Source organism: Lepidochelys kempii, chromosome 4, assembly GCF_965140285.1.
Source record: "Lepidochelys kempii isolate rLepKem1 chromosome 4, rLepKem1.hap1, whole genome shotgun sequence".
Taxonomy (NCBI): Eukaryota; Metazoa; Chordata; order Testudines; family Cheloniidae; genus Lepidochelys; species Lepidochelys kempii.
Window position 1 is genome coordinate 23,487,546 of NC_136383.1, and position 22,949 is coordinate 23,510,494.

General features: G+C 42.5%; 1 protein-coding gene across 6 annotated transcripts in view; it reads left to right on the forward strand.

Annotated features, from left to right (window-relative positions):
- Nucleotides 1–2,065: 2,065 nt before the first annotated feature.
- The window catches only part of PDLIM5 (PDZ and LIM domain 5), a 183,861-nt gene continuing 162,977 nt past the window's right edge, over nucleotides 2,066–22,949 (forward strand). For 3 of the 6 annotated variants that reach the window (XM_073340718.2, XM_073340723.2, XM_073340725.2), the window contains exons 1-2: nucleotides 2,069–2,253; nucleotides 6,661–6,793. In XM_073340718.2, coding sequence (XP_073196819.2) covers nucleotides 6,698–6,793 — 96 coding nt within the window. In that variant the 5' untranslated portion in view covers nucleotides 2,069–2,253; nucleotides 6,661–6,697. Of the gene's footprint in view, nucleotides 2,254–6,660; nucleotides 6,794–22,949 lie in introns of all 6 variants that reach the window. The other 3 variants (XM_073340724.2, XM_073340717.2, XM_073340722.2) reach the window with 3 other exon arrangements.

Below are 22,949 nucleotides of genomic sequence, written 5' to 3' on the forward strand. Positions count from 1 at the left end.
AGTCAAACAGGACCCTCAGGTTTTGCGCTATTTTGATATATTTCAGAGCTGGATGGGACCTCGTGTGCCTGGGGCTGTAATGAGTGACATTTGCAGGAGGCGTAGTGCCAAGCTCCTTTCAAGCTTATAAATAAAACAGCATGAAATTGACCTAAAAACCTTGTGACAGAATGAAAAATAATTGTTAGGGGGAACTTTTACCTCCCTGAACTAACAATCATGTGATGGAGCTTGTCTCGGCCTGCAAGGGTGATTTTTCTTTTTAGCTTGAGTAGAGATGCTTGGAGAGGAGGGTATGAGAGGAACTATTACCAAAAAAATACATATCTTTATGTATTAAAAACAGTTTCAGTAGAGGAAAAAAATCAAAATTATCAATAGTCAAGTTAAACAAGACCCAGAGCATACTTAAAGCTCTGTGCCACAGCTCTTACTCACAAGTGGCTTTACTGGAGCTAATGGAATTAGGTGCTGGGACCCTTGCATGCCAAAGTAAAAAGCTCTGAAGGTGGGGAGTGGGAGACCAAGGTTACAATCGTGCAAGTTACTCTGTGTCCAAGCCGAGCCCCATTAAAGTTAATAAGGCTCCATTTGAATGCAGGTCACCTTGCAGCATCAGGGCTAAGTTAACTCGAATTGATATTATTTAGTGTAACTGTTTAATTAGATAAATCTTTTCTTTTGCAAGTCATTTTTTCACTATAATTCTCTTCATTTTTAACAAATACATTTTAAAAGTGCCTACCCCAGGCTCTAGGTGCTTTTGCCTTAAAAAAAATCAAAGCAAATAAAAACAAAAAATATTAAAACCCTCCCAACAGCTTCTCCTCACCTCCATGCTAGGAAATAACTAGAGATTAACTTAGTACCCCAGCCCCCACCCTAAAATCCTAGCCTTTCTGAGACTTTTCCTTCCCTGAAAGTTTGGTAGATGGTTGAGCAATGCAATACGCTGTGGGAAAAAAAGCAGTTCTGTCCTGTTTCAGACCAGGATAGGCAGTGAGTTCTAAAGCTGATAGCCCCCATGGACCATACATACTCTCTTACAGCGAAGGGACTTTAGCTCCAGTGTCACTGCTAACTATAGTGGAGGATGTAAGGTACAAAGTTTACATTCAAACAGGGGGGAAATTATTACACATCTGTGAATACAAGAACTGATGGTCTGTGGACACACACACATCCTCCAGAGGCATGTGTCCAGGGGTTGAAACATGGGTCTGACAACCAGAACTTTTCCAGTTCTTTTACTGTGACTTTATCAATAACTTCTCTTGCATCCTAGACTTAATCACGTAACTTGTCTGACTCAGTTTCTCCTGCTGTAAAATATAGAGGCTAATTCTTAATCAGAAATATTGTGTTAATTAGCTTATGTGTACAGTGCTTTGAAGATGAAAAGAACTGTATTAATTTTTCTTACTAGTCAACGCACACTCATTGGACTAGATCTTAGCCCTTTGTTCTGCCTGGCATAGAAGAATTTCAGGGTGGGTGTCTGGAACTAGCTGTGGCCCTAGCTCTAGGGTTGAGGGCATGACAGGGGCAGGGAAGCAGGGCTGGAACAATTTCTGGTGATCTTTGGCTGCCGGCAGAACTGCCCACATAGCCTGTTCCAGTATTGGGAGAGGATGGGGCACACCTGGCCCGATCACTTGTGCACCTTCACCCTGCTGTGCCCAGCACAACTTAAGTCGCATGCCTGAGCATTCCAGCCTAAGTGTTACAGCTGCGGATATTGATTCTGTTCCTGGGCTTATTACCACTGGCTCTTTCTCCAGGGTAGTTATTGTATCTCATTTAAATGATTGTATCCTAAGGGGAACTCTGCTTTTTAATCCTTCAAGGTCCTGGCAGGTGTCCAGGATCTCTGTGGCGGAGAGGTGTCATGCAGGGGAACGTGCACTGGGCTGTTAACAACGACTCTGCATCCCCTGCGCCTCCTTAATTAGGCGCTGGCTGCCCTTTCTTGGAGGCCTGGGCCTTTGTCTGGGCACGTGCAATCTTTTGGGTCAGCTGTCCCGGCCTTTAACCCTTCCCCCCGGGTGCCCCCCCCCCGGTGCAGGCTGCCAGGGCTTCCTTCTCTGTCGGCTGGAGCGCGGAGAACTTCCCCATCCCTCCTGGGCCGCGGGGGAGGAGCAGAGCGAGGCGGAAGTGAGAACGAGCCCCGCGGGACGCAGCCCCAGCCTCTCACACGAGCTCCGTGGCTCTCGCCTGGGCGTCCGGCTCCGCGCGGCGGCTGCAGCCTCCCAGGTGAGCAGGTGCCGAGCGCGGCGGCCCGGCGAGGCATTTGCCGCTGAGCCCCGTCTCCCGGCCGAGGGGGCTGGTCGCTCAGGTGCTGAGAACTAGCCGGGCGGCAGGGAGGGGCACCTGCGAGAGGAGCCGGGGGGCGGCGGGGGGCAGCTCTATGCTGCGGCGTGCCTCCTCCCGGGGCTCAGTGCATGGGGTAGGGGGTGCTCGGGGCAGCGCGGGGCTCCCGAGCTCGGGGGCGGAGAGCAGCACCCCCCGTGCCTGAGCGAGACATCCACCCCCCCCGTGCCCGGCGGGAGAAGGCGCTTGGCGCGGCGCGGGGTGGGGTGGGCTGCGGTGGCTTGCCCTCTGGAGCCTCCAGGAGGCTGGGCAGGTCAGAAACGCCCCCGGGGAAGTGGGGAGAGGAGAGTCAGGCGGGAGGGGAAAGCGGCGGTGTCGAAACGAGGGTCCCGTTGAGTTGATCAGAATTGCTATTGGCTTCGCGACTGACTTCGATGGGTTTGCCCCCCCGGCCATTGAAAGCCCTTTTTGCCATCTATACCGCGGCGTTTGTTTTAAGGGAAACCTCACACAGCGCGCTCTTCATAATATTGACCGTGTTCCCGATTTGTTTTTTCTTTCGAGAACTCGACTCGGAGAACCAAAGAGAATGGACGCCAGAGTCAATCTGGTTTTGTAGGTCCCAGCGCTGCAAGCCTGTGTGTGTCGCTCGGTGCGTGTGCCCGCGCCGGCGTGTGCCCGCCCCAGAGTCTCTGTTTTGGTGTTTAGATGCAACTGCTGCACAAAGTAGTACCAAAAATGGTCAAGAGGGAGAAAAAGGATTTGAAAAGGAAAATTCATAGCTGAGCTGGGTTGGGCAGGTTTAGGGCGTGTAATTGTTTGATCATCATGGCCATGCATTTCCTCCTGCCTGTGGGGACTTTTGTAATCAGATAGCTACACGAACAGTAAAGCCAGCAGTTTCACTTGTATGCCAAGGCATACTTTTTTTTTTTTTAATGATGTGGTGTTTAATGCTGCCTTTTCTGCGTTCTATGGATGACTTGGGACTGCACATATAAAACCAAACTGACTTTGATGGTTTCATACTGAAACAAATATGTCTCAGATGTCACCTTTGTCACTTTTCTGCACACTGGGAACACTGGAGTCTTCACTGCAGCAGAACACCAGATTTCCCCAGAATCATAGGCCCTGACCACTTTAGCGGAAATATCATCTCGGTAATGTTATCTATTAGCACTGTTGGAGGTATGACCTACGGTTGAGCAATTCTGATTCTGTCCAACAGAGGGCGATGGTATATGTACTTATTTATGATTAGATGGGGAAATGCATTGTTGAGCACTTACACAAAAGGCTCACTGAACGCTCATCAACATGAGTGAGAGTTTCACAATTTAGCCTTTAGCTAGTTCATTGCACAATGTTTTCTTTGAGACAAAGTCAATTCATAGACCCCTGCGCGGACACAAAATGTATATCCATATCCGATATGCAAACATGGGCCGTGGATTTGGGCTCTAGATACAAAATTTGGATCCGCACCCATCTGCTTATCTGCAAACATGTCTACTGATATTTGCATCCACGAATATAAAGCGGGCATCTGTGGATTTGCAGGGCTCTGTCTATTCACGTGGTGATACCTCTCCTTCATACTAGATACAGTATCTTTAACGGTGACATAAACAGATCAGTAAATCTGTCTTCTTAGGGTGTTTCTTTAGTTTTCTTTCCCCACGTCCCAATAAGTTCTCTAGTTTATCAGATGCAGATGTTTTACTGCAAGCTTGGGGCTGGGGCTGGGGGGGGCGGGGCGGAGGGAAGAGCACATTATACCTTACCATGCCAAATGCCTTCCTTTGCAGTTAGTTACTGTAATTTTTTTTTTTGGTATCTTTTTTTTTTTTTTACGCATACAAGAAAAATTATTCACACGCTTAACTTTTGCTCCGAGTTAGGAAAAAAAATCTTGTCAATTTACTGATCAATCTGGTCTTGGTGTGTCCCAGCAGCTTAGATAAGGTTCCTTTTCCCACAGTCATTAATTTGTGATCGCTTATAATTTTAGTGCGATTACTTTAAGGAGAACAAAACATGTTTATATGGTGGTATAATCTTTAGTAAACTAAAGTGCATATTTATATGGGATTCAGTGTTTAGTACATAGAATAATTCTTGCTTGAACTAGTGCGTAGGTCCTATAAGGATCATATCTCAAACTCTGTGGACATTCCCTTTCATGTGGGTGAGTGAGGGGGAGGGAGGGAAGGAAGGAACCTTGAACTAGGGAGACATTGGCCTTCTGGGCCTGTGTTTGGTCAGATGTGTGTATGCGGAGGGGGGCACAGGAGATGGAAATGTAAGTGAGCCAGATTCTGTCCTCATAGAATTCAGTGGGAGCAATGGTCCTTTCGTGGCTTCTGGCATGAGGGTGTAAGTAGTTCAGGAACTGCTTCAGTTCTGAAACAATCTCTGTTGTTGGCTTGGAGTAATACTGTAGTTCCTAAAGAAAAGGAGTACTTGTGGCACCTTAGAGACTAACCAATTTATTTGAGCATGAGCTTTCGTGAGCTACAGCTCACTTCATCGGATGCATACCGTGGAAACTGCAGCAGACTTTATATATACACAGAGAATATGAAACAATACCTCCTCCCACCCCACTGTCCTACCAGCAGGACAGTGGGGTGGGAGGAGGTATTGTTTCATATTCTCTGTGTATATATAAAGTCTGCTGCAGTTTCCACGGTATGCATCCGATGAAGTGAGCTGTAGCTCACGAAAGCTCATGCTCAAATAAATTGGTTAGTCTCTAAGGTGCCACAAGTACTCCTTTTCTTTTTGCGAATAGAGACTAACACGGCTGTTACTCTGAAACCTGTAGTTCCTAAAGGTTATCTTGTTAGCCTGCCTTACCCGAATACTCTTTTTATTTAGTTAAATGGACCTACTGGTGTGAATAAGACTATTACAGTTTGGCCCTTATTAGGGAAACAAGGCTGTACAGCTTGAGTCTTTTTTGATGAGGTGTATCTGGAAATCTATATAATTACATTATTTTTCCTCAAGAAATTACTTCAGTGCATTGTTAAACTTCTGGTGAGAGATTTTTGTAGAATTTCCCAGGTAGTAGTTTCCCCATAGAAATGAAATTGCTTTAGTCGTACAGTATCCCTAAATCTGTTGCTTCAAAAATAAGTCACCTGTAGTGTAAGTATAGTGAGAAATCATTCTTGCCGTACTTGATAATATTTGAAACACGCTTTCTTCTACTTGACTGAAGTTCCACCTTAAATCTCTTGTATTAAGTAACTATGGAATCTTACAGTGATTTGGTGTAGTCTTACAGTAATCCACCCCTTAGTGTGTGCACTCTCTCTCCCTCCCCACTTCAAATATATAAAAATAGAAGGCAGCAACTACCTAAGACGTCATTGTAATATTGCCTATATGTGGTGCAGCTGAAGCTGTTATCGTTGACACTGAGCAACAAAATTAAGTGCACAGCGTGCTTTTTAAAGGTAATCCTTCATCCTTGTTTGGGGAGGAGGGGAAATCGTCTTGGGATTCTCTTAAAATTTTTTTTCTTAGTTTAAAGAAGTTGCCTTGCTGTTTGGTACACAACTGTCTCTGGTGATACATTTTTGCATTTCTTTTTGATTTCTTCTGTAACGCCTTTTATGTGCCTAATAGGGAATTGGAATTGGATGTTGGATGTACGTTAAACTGTAGGTAAAAATGCCAAGAAGAAAAAACATCTTTCCCTCTGAGTAACTTGGACATTTAAAATTTGTAGTTTTTGATATTTGAATGTGTTACCAAAATATGCACGCTCCTTGGGAATGAGATTTTATGTCGTAAACATACCTGTGTACCTGTGACTAAATACATAATACCACAGGAAATAGATTTTGTGGGAAATTAATGTGCCAACATCTCTTACATGAACTATTAAAGTTTGTATGTACTTAAGAAATTTTTAGGACCACTGTCCATTTAAATTTGGTCAAATGCTTGCATTTTGTAAAAAGCAGCTTAAATAACTTCCAAACAAAAGCCTAGAGGAAATATTTCCACGTTTTTTTCTGAAGAAAACAATTGTTAAAAAATTATTGCATGCAGTGTGTGAAAACGAAATATTGCAGTGCTAAGAATCAGAAAGTAAAACTAAATTATTTTTTTTTCTTAGCTGACAGGCCAAAAAGCACAAATGGTGGCAAACTAGACTTTTTCAAGTCCATTCACTTTTACTCATATAAGGTGTTACAGAACAGAAAAACATTGTTTGTAACATATATTTAAATGGACAGGGCCCCTTTAAAAAGTTAACGGTGTGCATTTCAATTTCACTGAGTATATATCCTGTTAAGATTTACATTAAAAATTTAATCCTCTCTTCCACAGACACTTACCTGGAATTAGACCTTCAGCATCCAACACCATGAGCAACTACAGTGTGTCTTTGGTCGGCCCTGCTCCTTGGGGTTTTAGGCTTCAAGGTGGAAAAGACTTCAACATGCCTTTGACCATCTCTAGGGTGAGCCATATTTGCCTTTATAGACTTTACAAAAATGTCTGCTCCGTCATGTGGTACCTGAAACCTGCAAAGATGCGTATTTCTGCAATATGATCATCTTGCTGAATGTGAGGGCCGCTCACTTGTACAGCTGGTGTCACCTTGTCCCTTAGGATGATGGAACGGCTATTTTCTTTTAAACCTGTTGGGAAAATTAATTTTCTTGAACGTTTGAGGCCTGCCACTGTGTTTCCTTGGGGAGAACAAATGTTTGTAACAGTGTTTTGCTTTTTTTAATAAGCATCAGATAGAAGTATTTCCTTTCATCCTTGTTTCCGTAGATATGTATGTAAGAAGCCGAGGTGGAAAGTTGCTGACATAAGTTCGATTGTGTCTTGCACTAAAGTTAGCTTTTGAGCAGCAGGATGCTTAACCCCCCCCCCGGTGATGGAGGGCAGAAGTGGACACATCTCTCTCAAGCGGGAGGGGGCATGGATCTTTAATGAGAAAATAGCTCATGTTGCCTCTGTGTATCCACCATATATTAACTGAGTTTATGGTCTTTAAGTATCTATTCTTGCAAAATCCTCCTATTTACAATTAAAAAAAAAAAAAGGTAGTTAAACTATGTGCAGTACAATATTCCCTCTAACTTTTTACATCCATGTGCAGAATGAATTTTGTTATGTGCACCAATATGGAGGTGATGTTTGGTGGGGGTGGGGCCGAAGGGTTCAGAGTGTGGGAAGGGGCTCAGGGCTGGGGCAGAAGGATAGGGTGCAGGGGCGGTGGTGCGAGCTGGGGGTGCAGGCTCTGGGGTGGGGCCAGTGATGAGGGGCTTGTGGTGCAGGAGGGGGCTCCGGGATGGGACAGAGGAATCGGGTGTAGGGGGGATGAGGGGTTTGTGGTGCAGGCTGCCCTGGGGGTGGGACTGGGGCCAGGGAGAGAGGACACCCTCCAGCCCTCTCTCGCTGCAGCGGCCTGGGGGAGAGGCACCACACCAGAGCAACTCTGGGGCTGGGGGAGAGGCGCCTCTCCCTACCTTGATAGCCTTCTGAGTGACCGCGCAGCTTAGAGGGAACTTGGGTGCCTTAGTTGTGAACGGTGTTTCATTAAAATGTGCCTGAATGAACATGCCAGTTTCTCATGGGTCTTGTATAGTGTATTGATCTTAACTGCTATTATTCAAAGGATTTGAAGAGCTCAGTCAAAAGAGAGAAAATCTTTGTACAAATAGCAATGTAGTGTCTAGCTAGAGTTCACGACCCTCAAATAGTGTTTAATGGATATTTTTCTTTGGATCTAGGCTGAGTTTCAAAACCTTCCTCAAATGTCTGAAACTGTTCTATTTGGCGTGTATAACATATTTATACCAACTTTGCAATATTGAGGCTTTCAGAATATTAGGAATCCTAGTTAGAGAAGAGTTCATTTTACTTCTCTAATATGTATTTCCTCCGTGTCAGCCATTTTTTTTGAAGGGCAATTCTACTATAAAAGTATTTATGTAAAAATGGGATCTTATTTAACAGATTCTCTCACCCTCACTCCCCCAACACTTTCCCTACACCACCCTATTTACTTCAGTGACACAGATAAGTTACTTCTTACACCTGTTGAGTGCAGTGTCTGTACGCCCTGTGAGAGGGATTTGGTTTCTGTTACATCATCAAACTTCGCTTTTTCAATTGCAGGTCCAAATACTGCTGGTTCATTTAGACTTGGGTAACCTTATTCAGCTGTGGGTTACACTGTTGAGATAAAGGTGACATTTTGGTCCTGTGGCCTATTTTATTTAAATAATACCGAATGGAGTGCTAGAGAAATGACCTCAAATAAATAACAAACTTACGACAGTTGATGCCTGAACCAGAGTGTGTACTGCATACTTTTTTAAACCTAGGCAGAGGTTTGCATGACTGACAGGAGAATCTCAATAAATGATTTTGAGTTACTGATGCAGAATAAACATGGAATCTTGGAAGGTTGTTTTTACAGTCACTTTTCAAAGAACCACCACATTTCTTAAAGTCTGGGTTATATTCATGTGCCCCAAGATCCTTCAGCATGGTTGGCTTGCTTTTGAATGGATCAAACTTGTTGTCACTTGAGGCTTTGGATTTTTTCAAACTAGGTCTCAGTTGGGCTTCTGATTTGATGGCTATCAGTTTACGTGGGCAAGAACTATGCTTGTGATTAAACCAGGGGTGCAGCTGGTTGCACCTAGAGATTTAACCTTTTGAGTTGCAGATATGAACTGCTCACGTGGAGAGGAATGATTGTAAAGCTGTTGAAACATAGGTGCTAGACATTTTTCAGTCAGGACCTCTTATTTGGTACACATCCCAAAACCTATCAAACCATGGTAAATGATAGAAAATACTACTTCTGTTCCTGGTGTGTTTGAGAACCAGAGTGCAGCTCTAGTATGAGTGGGTTGGTTTAAATCAGGCGCTTTGCAGAGAGAGGGAACGATATTTTAAGATTATGTACTACACTTGACTAGCGTTGCTTAATCCATGTGGTACATACATACACGTGCTGTTGTACTGGGATGAGCTAAAGAAATACGCAAATTGGGCTAAACAATTGAATCTGAAATCCCCAGTCTTCTGATCCTGGGCCAGCTGGCCTAAGACTCCATCTGAGTAGCTCATGTTACAGGATTGGGGCCATAATAATCTCTCTGAGCCAAAATTAAAAAAAATAAGTAAAATCTGGCACTTCTACCTGAGCTCTGCCCCTTCTGGGTTTTTTCTTTTCACTGTAAGTGGGACTCTGTGTGTGTGTGTTTTGGTCTGGAATTAAAATGTACTGAGGAGGATGATTTGCATACCAAAACTATCTGATGATTTGAAGAGTTCTGTCGTGTGTCCCTTATACACTAGCACAGCATGTACAACACGCCATCCTTCTCTTCCTAGTGAAGCATAAATGCCTTTCCTCTGTAGTTAGCCTGCTAATTAAAGAGTTTTGAACATACTGATTTAATAAAAAAGGTAACCAAGCAGCAGAGTTATTTTTGTTCCCTTACAAAGGTCCTGCTGTCTCTCATGACCTTCTTGGGTTTTGTGCAGTCATGCCTGGAATTCATTCTGGGCTGTGATGGTGAATCTTGGTGATTGTGTTGACAACTAATCTCTTGCTGTAGCTTTGTTTTAACTCCTTGCATTAAGTTTAAACAATACTTAACACAACAATATTCTCCGTAGTTGACAAATAGTAAGTTGGTCTCCTGACAGTATTGAAATAACCTGTCAAATTCTTAAGTAAAAGGCTTTAATTTAACAAACTTGCATCTCCCATGACTGTCTCAAGAAAGTTTTTCTTAAAGTTCATTCATATTGCTATTTTAATGGAATTAATCAGTGGTGCTATTACTAGAAAAATAATAGTAGACTACTGAGTTCTTCCATTGAAATTTTTGCAGTGGCAAGCGTGAATTTAGGGTTTTTTTAGTTTGAGTGCAAATGTTTGTGACCTATTTGACATGATACACTTGTACACTGTGTATTGAAATTCGAATCCCATAAAGCATTTGTAGTGCTTGCCATGACTGAGTGACATTGTTAAAGTAATACAGAAATGTTACTATTCAAAAAAGTTTATATATACAATGTTAATCAAGAGTCTGCTCTGAATCTAAAGGGTGACACACAACCACGCAAAAATACAGGGATGGGTGGAAAAGATCCAGGGAGTAGTTGGCAGAGAAATTTGGGTGGAGTATAGGAAGTTTTGAGGGTTTTGGGAGGAGAAACACGTTTGCAGGATGTGAGCTTTGGGTTACTTTCAAAGTGAGAAGGTTGAACTACGGCTTTGATGCTTCAAGATGTTGCACACTCTGGCTCTCATCCAGCAATGCACTTAAGCACGTGTTTAACTTTAATCTGATGGGGCTGCTCCAAATACTGAAGTTAAGGATCAAACCTGGTATGCGGAAGAAGAAAAGTACAGGTGCTCTGATTTGTTGTTCTGTGTTGTGGCTGCAACCCCTAATAAAGACTGATATATGGGCTTGATCCCGCTTCTTGTGGGCCTCATTGGCAGCAGGAGACTGGGCTGATAGATAAAAAAGAGAGTTGAACAGTGAGTCACACAAATGCTATGGCAGTACTTTCATATGGAGAGAATGCAAAAACTATTTGGCTTGAAATAAATGAAAATGGAGATTACTTGATTGGGGATCTTCAAAGATTGGACACATCTCAGTATAACCTAACTAGTTCCATTTGGCAAAATAAACAAACAGATCAAAATAAAGTAAACAAAACTGAGAAGATTAGGAGAATGTAAATTGCCTTTTACCTTGTTGTATAATCCAAAAACAAGACACATGTTACAACTTAAGAGCAGTAAAGTTAGAGCAAATAAAAGCAAATAACATTAGATGCAAGGTATCTGGAAGCTACTGCCATAGGAAACAAAGACTCCTCCTTTTGCTGTATTTAAAATAAAAAAGAGTACCTGACTTTATGTTCATCAACAACATTGGTAGTTAGGCAGACTGACTATATAGCCATAATGAAATCTGTTTCAAGCTTATAAACTGTTTTGCCTCTGAATCAATATACAGCGGTGTACATGTTAGTGTGTACTATTTTCTGAAACGTAAAGAACTGGCTGCTGCCAGATTCAGGATACTGGATGTTATGGCCCAGTGCTTTGGCTGTGTTTATGCTTGATAACATCAAAATCTACAATGCTACTTTTGCAGTCATACTTACTGTCTCAATTATTTTTATATAAAATTTCCTCTACTTAAGAAAAATATCTTTTTATAAGTACCAGCCTAGCAAACTCCTCTTGGACTATGACGATCAAGCTGGTTATTTTTAATTTATTTTACTAATCACCAGTAGTAAAGTATCTGCAGGACAAATTAGCCATCACTGATGCGTAGTTAAGGCCATGCTCTCAGGCAGTCTGGTTGACTGAGTGGACAGCTTGGGAATGACATTGATAGATACCATTTAGCCTTTGCCAGCTGGATCATTCCTTTTGGTTGTGGACTTAAGGACAGGTTTCTCTCACCACCACCTGCATTTAGAATTTAAAAGAAAAATGAGAAATTGATGCAATTTTAAGGATGTACAGTTGAATCTAAAGAGGTTAGGTAAGGTTTCTACAGTAGCACTAACTCAAACATCGTCCACATCATGCATAACATGCTTAACAAGGTAAACGTGTATAAGCAATATTTATAACAAAGAAAACACAATATGCTGCATTTGTGCAATGTGGTTAATATTAATATTCATTAATTAATATTGCTGTAGAAATGGCAACTCTTCTATATTCTGACTTCTTTAGATGTTGCATTAATTTATTTGCGTGAAACTTCTGATCGTTCGTTAGAGCTCTATACTTGACTAACAAAACCAGGATAAAACTCAGTAAATACAACTGTAACGTCAGAGTTGTCAAAATTGCTGTCCCCTGCAGGATGTAATGAACAGCAGTGTTTGGTGTCAATGTTGCATTCATTGTGTTATGGTAACCTGAGAGAGCTTCAACCATCTATGCTAAATGTAAGAGTGATATGTTTGTAATGTGCCAAAATAGGGACTGTAAGCTTTCGAAGGTGACAGGATTTTTCAGGCTTTTCTTGTTTAGTGTTGCTATAGAACAACATTAAGCAAAGTTAGAAAAGGATTTTATAGCTTTTTAATATTTAAGCCAATTTTAAAGTTACTTGATAAAGCAGCCCCTTTATGGGAAAAATATAAAATTAATTGTTAGAAAATACTGGTCAAGGGGGTTCTTTCAAGAGAAATGTTTCTGTCTGGCTTGATTCTCCTCAGCTTGTAGGTAACACTGTTTTTGAAGAACAATCTTCTTTATACTTTTTACTTACACTGATAGGTTCTGTGTAAATCTTCCGGCTGGCAGCTTCCCAGCTTCTCGCAGTGCCTGAATTGCCTGATTCTGGCAAAGTGTATGAAAGAAGTCAGTGTCTCTCTCTCTTCCCCACCCCCTTGCTCCCCCACACTGTTCCTCCCCCATCCTGCCCATTCAAAAAAAACAAAAACACCCATCCCTACTTATGACACAATGTTCGTGATGTTGCTAAATCAGAATAAAGATACCAAAGAGATGATCAGCACAGTATATACCTAGATAGCATATGATGATATTAACATGGGCTCTAAAGATGTACTCAAGAATACTGGTTTTTAATGGTGCTGCGGTTAACGAGAGACTTGGGAGGTTTGGGTTCAATTCCCAGCCGTGCCTTCAACTTCCTGTGAGAGGCTGGGAGAACTGAGAGACTGAGAATAATCGAGTCATCCATCTGTAAAATGATGGTAATAATACTTCCCTCTGTCTGTTGTGCATATGTACGTTGTAAGATGTTCAGAGTAGAATCTCTGTGTTTGAGCTACATTGTGCTTGGTCCTATACAGCCTTGTTGGGGCCTGTAAGTGCTACTAGTATATAAATAATAATGCCTATATTTTATAAATGGAGCAAAGAACCCATTCCCCCATGCCTGTAGAGTCAGTGTCAGAGGGTCTTTGTTAGGAAATTCATGCCTCCCCTTTAATCTTGGGCTTTTTTTCCCTCTGTTGACATCTATAAAGACATAACCTTATCCTGTAAGCTGTATCTATGATTGGATGCCTGTAATTTTTTTTTCTGCACAAAGCTTGTGTTTCTGCAGCATCTTTGCTCTTTAAAAACAAACTCCTCTCTCCACCTTTTGTATTATTAATGTAACTTTGACTCAGGATCTGCATAGGTTGTGCCACTTGTATTCCAAGGTGTGGCATTAGGATTTCTTGGAAACTATCTATTTTAAAAAAAATAATGCTAACATCTGTGAAAATAATTGTAAAAGAAGGGAATGAAGCAGCAAGACACTTTAAATGTTGACTGAGCTGACGCTTGGGTCTTGGGATTGTCAGTTCCCACTGGGTTGAGTCTGTTTGATTTATTTATTTTAGGCCACATGTATTCTGTCTGGTTTAAAAACAAACAAACCATGATTGGGATGTGGGGCAATCAAAGCAAATAAAGTGGAATTTCACTCATACGAGTAAACCCTGAGAGAAACAGGAGAATAACTTTTGATTCCTCCTGGCAAATACATCAAGAGTAGTACTGGTAACTATGTGCACTATCCTGCAAGATGTTGAGTTATGAACCTGGGACAGGGCTCTTACTGGCAGCTTCTGGCATTGGAGACCTGGGTTGATTGGCCAGTGAGTTGGGAGACACCTTACCTTCCTCCCCCGAGAACGCTATTCTGAAACACATTTCATTGTATGGTAGCTTGCATTTGAGTGTCCTACTACCACTGTGTAAAACAATGTATATAAAATATTTGGAAGCCATGTCTTTTGCTTTTATAGATGTCCTGTGAAGTCATAAGAGGCAGGGGAACAGGGCTGTTAACTTCCCTTGGAAACATGCAAAGGTAGGGGAGTAGCAGGCCAAGGGTCAGGTTGTGTCACTAGGCTCAAAATGTAGCAGAAGGGTAGACATTTACAGGGGATTAAAATAAAAATAGAAATTTCCTTGCGCAGGCCATAAAGTGGGACTTTCTTTTGAATATTAATAGGAAAGAAATTAGACTTATTTGCTTTCTCTGTATTTGAGCCTGGTGGCCTGCCAACCTCTGTGAACTTCCTGCCATTTCAAGAATCTATTTTTAGTGGAACTGCTTTTTCTCACTATTCATTCCTGATAGTTATCTTTGAGGGCATTGTGAGAAGAGACATAGCCTTCAAAGGTTTGTTTGTTTGTTTTGGTACAGAGCCAGGAGGAGATAACATTGGTCTTGGGATTTTAAGAACAAATCTCATATTATCAGGCCATCTGTTTTAAGAGAAAGTGTGACAGAAAACTGTCCCTTGTGTTTCAGGCGATGTGAGTATTGAAAGGGTGACATTACCACAATCATTAGACACAAACTGATTAATATTATAGCTTATATTTTATGTCAAAGTAAGCTACTTTTGTAGGCAAGGAAACATGCTCTCAATCAGTCTTCACCTCTGTAAGGAGATTGTACAAATTGGCTCTCTGGTTGGCAGTCTCTGAAGAGAGGTGAATGGTTGAATGGCCATGAAAACTAAAACATGTTTTGATACTGAGAAGGGATTGTGCTGACGTTGCTTATGTGAAAAGGACCTAAGTCTCCAGGGCTGTCAAACCAGAACCATTTTTATGAGCAATAAAGGTGGATGAAACATGTTCTCACACTCGCACACATCCTGCTCTGCGGCCTCCTATACTGGAGGTAAAATAGAAGTCTCTCTCCTCACGGTCCTTTATCTTGTGTGATCGAGTTTCAGCGGTGATTAGCAAAGATAGGGCAATATTGCATTCTCTGGACTGCAAGAAGCTGTACCAGTCAGTTTTTTTGGGGCAAAGAAAGGACTGAGACTGAACCCCTACCAAGAAAACTTTGGACTACCATTACACGGCAGAGCGGAAAGTTAAGCAGGAAGTAACTGATGTTCGGTGGTGCAAGTATGGTGGTACAGTCCGGTATGCCATACCAATAAGATATTTATAGCTGGTATGGAGTACTGGAAAGACACAGGAGGCGCCCGCCCCCAGCCCTTCTACGCAGCTGTGTCTCCTGACTGGGGTCTCCTGACAGCAGCTCCACCGGCGGACAGGGCGGGCTGGCAATAGTACAGCATCCTCGTTGGAGGAGATGCTGGTGTTGGTCTGCCCGGGGCCCCACGTTCCACTCCTTTTCCCCATTGCGGTTCCCAGGAACCGCAGAAGGAAAAGAAGCAGAATGTGCAGCGCCTCCAGTGAGGCTGCTGTACAGACCCCAGGCAGGAGGACTCGGCTGTGTGGCGGGGCCAGAGGCACATTCCGCTGCAGTTCTGGAAAGCCCTGATCTGCTGGGAACCGCAGTGGCGAAAGGATCAGAACATGGGGCCACCGGGCAGCCCAGTGCCGGCCACTCCTCCGGCGCGACTGTACCTCCCCCAGCCCTTCCACACAGATGCATCTCTTGAGTCCTCCTGCCTGGGGTCTGTACGGCAGAAGTCTCCAGTGCAGCGGGAGGAGGACAAAGTTGTCCACCGCCCCACGGTAACATGGGATGGATGTGGATCGTGGGGAGGGGACGGGGAGAGCTCGGGGGACTCTGAGCTGGGGGCAGGGCCTGGAGGAGTCATGTGAGGAGGTCACATGCCCTCCTCCTTTGTGTCGCTCCCATGAGTGCAGCGTACGGACAAGAAATTATTTCTGCTTGCACCATTGCATGTGTCAGTCTGTCTGTAGCTGCTTAATCCAAGATGGACATTTCTTGTTTCTCATCCCTTGTGTTTTCCCACAAACTGGGGCAGTACAGGAAAGTTTCAGCAGACAAATAGACCAGTTACTTTAGTACAGGGGCGGGCAAACTTTTCAATCCCCCTGTTCCCCGCCCTGACCCCATCCACACACCTCCCCGATCCCCCAGCCCTCTATCCAGCCCCCTCGCCCCCTTACCGTGCTGCCTGGAGCACCAGTGGCTGGTGGTGCTATAGCCGTACCACCCAAAGCACCAAGACAGGCAGCCGTGCCGCCCAGGAGTCAGCCACGCCACCGCGCAGCAAGAGCCCTGCCACCCAGAGCATTGTGCCAGTGGCAACCCTGGGGGAATTTTAGATTTTAGGGGTAACAGTAGTGGAGGGGCTGGGGGCTAGCCTCCTGGGCCAGGAGCTCAGGGTCTGGGCAGGAGGGTCCTGTGGGCCGTAGTTTGCCCACCTCTTCTTTAGTAAATGATAGCTAAAATAGTGATGTTTTGTTTTTGTTGTTTTGGTTTTTTTAAACATACATTGGCTTAATTTAGGTGAGCTCAAATGCATCACCAGGTTTTCAGTGAGCGTTCAGCTCTACATATTCGTGTAGCAAAAATAGTAGGTAGGCGTGGTGTGTTCATTGCACCTCTGAATAGATTTGGGGTTTAACTGCACTTGTTTGGATGATCCTATTTAGCCGCTGCTGGATTAGGTAAATGAAGAAAATGGTGCTGGTGGCCACCAGTGAAAAATTTGGTTTGAGTGACTTGTATCTGTCACAGACTTCCTGTGTGATCTTAAGCAAGGATAGAATCCAATTCTCCAAAACTGTATTCTCCATGAGACTCTTCATTCTTTTCCTGTAGCCCCCTGCATCATTAACTACAGAATTTGAAAGGTGTGTCGTGAATGAACCATTGGTCTTACAAACAGCCTCATTGACTACGCAATCCTGATTGATTCCCAGAATACAGTCTGTCCTGTGCACTGAATGAGGCAGTGTACTTGTGGCAAAAAAAAGTATGTGGTCATGTAATTAAAGACTGTATCGTACTGTGTAGTCTCGAGAGGGCTGAATTAAGATTGCATGGATGGAGCATACGGTATTTGGTGTAGACAGCATAATCAGTAGAAATGGAACGTTGAGAGAATTTTATTGTCAACTCTAACAGACCTCTACTTAGCATGTGGAAACAGCAATTTTCAGAGGCTTATAACTCAGACAAATCTGGGTGGGTTTTTTCTTCTCAAGCAAAAGCTGTCCCCAAAAGCGATTAGCAAAACTCTGCTCCAGCGTATGAAAGTGCTAGAGCTGCTCGGCAAAACAGTTGTCAACATTTTTCTTTCAACATTGCCCCCCCCCCCCCAACCCCCCATTGTGGTCTCTAAAACAGCTGAACTTCTTTTTGCTAAAACTGTCCTAAAATGTTAACGTGAGGCAGACACCCATAAAGGAAAATTTTGACCTAAACAGTGAAACGTTTAGCGAAGTTAGGAGCAATAGAAAACAGTGTCTTAGAATGGAAAGTGTTCGGCAACCCTAGCTATAGCTGTTGTTCTCAGCTTTGCCTATATTGACACACTCAGATGAATATAATCCATTATTTGAAATCCCAGTAAGCTAAAATATGAATCTTGCTTCCAAATCTCTCTCATTGCTCTGCTGAAAAGGTCAAATGACTCAACTTACTATGGAGGGAGTCTGGCTTAACCTGTTTTATATTAAGGGATATCCTAATGTGGTATCCAGTCCTGTCTCTAACTTTCATGGGTGACCATCACAATTTGATGCATTTACCCTGGAGAGAGAGCGTGTAGTTTATTTTTCATTAGTTATTTCATATTTGTTTTGATAGTTTGAAAAAAAGCTAAAATGAGATGTAATGAGTAGTAACTATTTTTTGAGTGCAAGATTGCCAGCTGAGCTAAAATACGTACACACATACTGCATTTCATGGCAAGCTGATGCCTGGGTTGGGTAAAGAGATCCCATAACCCCAAAGAAATGCAGTGAGGTTGGAAAAAATTGAATGTCTATACTCAGCAGAAGCTCCTATTGCGGAATGTGGTATGATTCATTTGGGCTTCTTTAATAATGTTTTTCAGAGCAAAGGCAGAATCTTCCAGTTATGTAACTTACTTACTTATTTTGACTTACGCACTCCTTCATCATCCTTTGGTTTAGTGGGCACTTGAGTTACATGGTGTTCTTGTTCGGAGGTTCTTGCAGGAGAGTGGAGCTCTTTTGGTATCTCCTTGGTGAGGTAGGATAGCTTGCTAACTAAGGGTAGTTAGCACAGGTGATTTTTTAAAAAAAAAGTGATGTTCTTTCTTAATCGTGTTTATATTTTGATCATTTTGTGCATATCTGCGTGTTAAAAGTGGGCCTATAACTGGGCCAATATATCTGACAAGACCCTTCCTCTCTCTTGAAGCAAGTTGGACCCTGGCAGCCTAGGCTCTGCTCTCAGCAGGTGCCCCATCTTCACTTTTGACGTGTGGGCTGAGTCACTCATTAAAAATGAAGATGTACAGAGATGGTCTTGTGTAGTTGCAGGGGAAATAAGCTTGTCACAGTGCTGGTGTGTCTAACAATTCCATGTTCCTGCTGACTGCGGACGCTGCTTCCTATCGTCGCCTATATTGTGGTACAGCTTCCATCACTGCAGGAGAGCATCTGTGCTCGACTGGCGCTGAGAGGATTCTGTCAAAATGAGGAATCTACCAGAAGGTGGTTCTGAGGTCAAGGGCATGAAGGTGGGGAAGAGCTATCTCTTTAAGATCTTTGTCCAGGATGCTTGTAGGAGATTCTCTCTCTTCCTCTCTGTCCTGGCTGTAGGGACTCCTGCCTATATGTGGTGATTGAGATAATGCTGTTTTTTTCTGTGTTGGGACATAGTTGACATTGAGAGCAGAATTCCAAGGGGAACACATGGTGTATGTGAAGATTGCATCCAAGTCTGTAGTTGGGGAATGGTGAAAATGCAGATTGCCAAGAGCTGAGGAGGCTCTGTCCAACCAAAAGGCCTAGATACTTAATTTTTTAAAATCTAAGTGGAAGTGTAGATGGGATTCAGAAAAGCTGGTAAAGTTATAACTTTCAACCTGAAATTTATTTTTCTCTCTCAGAATTTTTGTCATTTGGGAGTAGTCTAAAAAGCAAGCTTTGAAAGGTTAGTGATCTGTTTAAAGTATTCAACCACAATGAGTCTATAATTATAACATCTGACACGTTTAAAAATTTTCATATGCAATGGTTAAATTGTAGCAATTCCTTTTAGAAAACGAACTTTTTAAAAATGAGTCGCAACGTGCAATGTATTTCTGGGTCCATTTCTTCTTGAAAGTGGCAGTGTAATTATGATAAAATTACTTGACTAGACTTATTGTATTAAAACTGTAACTAAATTCTTTCTTTCTTCAGGCCTCTATCATCTGTAAGAGGATTCTTCACTCCCTTCACTGAAGGAAAAGAGGCCTTGTGGAAGAACTGGCTGACTTTTATTAGACTAATTGGGAAGTTCTAGGCTTGTAAACATTTCACCATCAACATTGTGTGTGGTAAATCATATGGTTTCCTTCTGGTTTTCTCAACTACTTAGCATATCTCAGTGTTGTGTATTCATCCCAAATAAGGATTTTTTTTTCTTACAGTGCCTGAAAGTATTTTTACTAGCAATTATTCAGGAATGAACAGATATCTACTGGCATCTCAGTCCAAATTGTAAACCGCAAGTAGTGCATCTATCAGATGATAGTGTAATAGCACTTTAGGGTGGGTTTTTGATTTTTGATTTTTTTGGGGTCTTAAAATTTATCGGAAAAGAGTGCTGATTGGGGAACAGTAATATTTATTTGCATTCAGCCACTTAGCAAAGAAAACAGTAAACATTACACTGAGTACTTAACGGTTATCACAAGTGGCAATCTATCTGCGTTTTGGTTCTAATACAACTAGATTCTGTTGTGTAATATCTGCACTCGTGGGTGCAAGCTTTTATCATGAGCTATTTTCTTCGGTTGGATGCTTTTTGAAGGCACGAGCCAAACATGTTAATATTACAAACAAACTAAATATTTTGAACATCCAGTACTACTGGTCGGCTTATACAAACTCTCTGTTCTGTCTCGGCTATAGATAACGGGATTCTCTCTCTCCCATTCTAGCTATCAGACTTCTTGGCAGCTGTTGTCAAATGTGAGGAAAAAGTCATAAGCAGTAGTAGCAGTTTGTTTTAGGCAGACTCAAGAACACGTTCGGCCCGTAAGTTAAAATATTTTGTGTGTGTGTGCACTAGGTGTGATTCTGCAAGTTGCTGAACACACTGACCATCATCCTGTAAAGCACTTAAGCATATGCTTAATTTTGAGAAACAAAACACTTCTGTGTAGCTCAAAATCTTGTCTCTTTCAGCAAAGAAGTTGGTCCAATAAACAAAATATTAACTCACTCATTTTGTCTCCTCAATTTTAAGCATGAGTGTCCTCCCCCTGAGAAAAGGAGTACTTGTGGCACCTTAGAGACTAATCAATTTATTTGAGCATAAGCTTTTGTGAGCTACAGCTCACTTCATCGGATGCTTACGAAAGCTTATGCTCAAATAAATTTGTTAGTGTCTAAGGTGCCACAAGTACTCCTTTTCCTTTTGCGAATACAGATTAACACGGCTGCTATGCTGAAACCTCCCCCTGAGACTACTTAACATGCTTAATATTAAGCATCTCCTTAAGTGCTTCACTGCTCATCCCTTTGCAGGATCAAGTCTATATTCTTACTCATTTGGTTACTCAAGTTTGCAAGAAGAGAGTGGGTTTTTTGCAGGGGGACATGGCCCATGTTCCTAGCTGTGTTGTTTTCAACTCAACTTGGATGGCCTTTTGATTATGTACTGCGTGACCAGCTAATTCTTCTGTATCGCTGAAAATACAGTAGGGGAGAATGCAGTAAATGAAATGGTTTGGGGAGCCTTCTGGATGAGAAAAGTGGCATTCATAGAATATCAGGATTGGAAGGGACCTCAGGAAGTCATGTAGTCCAACCCCCTGCTCAAAGCAGGACCAATCCCCAATTTTTGGCCCAAATCCCTAAATAGCCCCCCCCCCCCTCCAGGATTGAACTCACAACCCTAAGTTTAGCAGGCCAATGCTCAAACCACTGAGCTATTTGTTTAAAGAAGTGTGGTAAACAGTTATTTACTTGTTTGCTTTACTCAGCTATAGTCCTGTGAACACAGTTGAAATGCTCTCATTTACCTTGGTAACTATTTTTTGTAGTATGTGCTCTCAAGTGGCAGACTGGTATCTATCAAGAAGACATTTCCTTTTTTGGTATTGTGTGAAAGTCTCTCCTATCTGGGGCTACAGACCAAATAGTTGAACCAAACAGTGATAGCTGACATTTTTGGCTAAAGCTGGCATATTTTTGAAGAGTCGTGGAATTTGCTGTTTAGAAGAGGAATCTGATGTCTGGAAGCAGAAATCACATTCAATCTCTAGAGTTAACAACAGTTTCTTTGAACTGTTGCTGAAGATCTTAAGTGCTTTTAAAATTCGTTATAGATCTGAACTTTCAAAAACCTTAAATCCCTTTTCACTAGATAATCAGAGGAGACTTTATTCTGTCTCCGGCCTGTTGAACTGTGCACCTTTTCTGGGAGTGTTCCCTTTATCAGTTGGTGTACATTTGAACTTAGAAACTGCTGATCCTTACAAATTTGAGTGTCATGAATTTGTTTTGATACGTGACCGGATGAAAACTGCTACTGTCACAGTATTAAGAGAACAGCCTTGGTCAGCTCCATAACTCTGCTGGATGGTTTGGGATTAAATAAGGGCTCATTGACATCATTGTAACGACTACAATAGTCTGCTAAAATAAAAGATTAAGGAACCATGGAGTGTAGTGACTTGTTGCTTTGACAGATTCCTCTGTTGGATGGGAACAGCGGGTGTCTTCTCCCTGCTCTTCTTGGCAGTGAGAAAGTGCCACTCTCTCACCACAGCGGTAGATGCAACAGGGCATAAGTGTACAATTTTAGAGTACTTGGCTGGTGATGTTGCCAAGTCTCAGCCCTCCACATCATCAGTGCCTATAACGTTCTTATGGGCTCGCCACTATGTAACTCTCTTGTGCAGTAATTAACTCTCTCTGCATTTTTTAAAAATCTGTTCTGTAACTTGTTCTCTGCTGAGACAGTTAGCATCTCAGTTGCATGCCTTCAGCTACCATATTATACTGAAAACTTGCATATTTACCTTAATCCCAGCGTAACTTCTTCAATTTAATCCCACAACCTTGCTCGTCTCTCTGACGACATCTTGGAATGCCTTGCCATCAACTCAAACCTGATGTTGTCATAACTGAACTCTTGATCTTATCTCCACTATTCCTCCTCACCTTTTTCTGTTGCTTTTCACAAGGCCACCACCCTCTCAGGCATTCAGGCCCATTTCCAGTGTTTTCTGCCATACATGTCTCAGGCATATCTAAAATCTGCTGCTGCTTCCTCTCTAATCTTTCCAAGAGCCAACCTTTACTCTTAGTCCACATTTGAAACTTTACTGCAGGCCCTTATTTCCTATCTTGACTCCTGCATTACCGTCCTCTTAGGTTTCCTGACATTATTAGTCTGTGTTATACACATTTTAAGTAAACAACCTTGCCAGCTGTATACAGCTAGTTTCAACAGCCAAGTAAACACAACGTTACCCTCCTCCTTCCTGCTTTTGTTTGTGTATGTCTACACCGCTTTTTGGAGTGAGCTTCCCAGCTGGGGCTAGCTTGGCTCACGCCAGCACTCGAAACATAGCTGTATAGATGGCCCTTTGAAGTTGCGGTTCGGTTTGGAATCTGGGCTCTGAAGCCTAGGCTTGGGGTTGACTTCACAGCCTGAGCTGCCACTTCAGAGCACTGTTTGTCCAGTTAT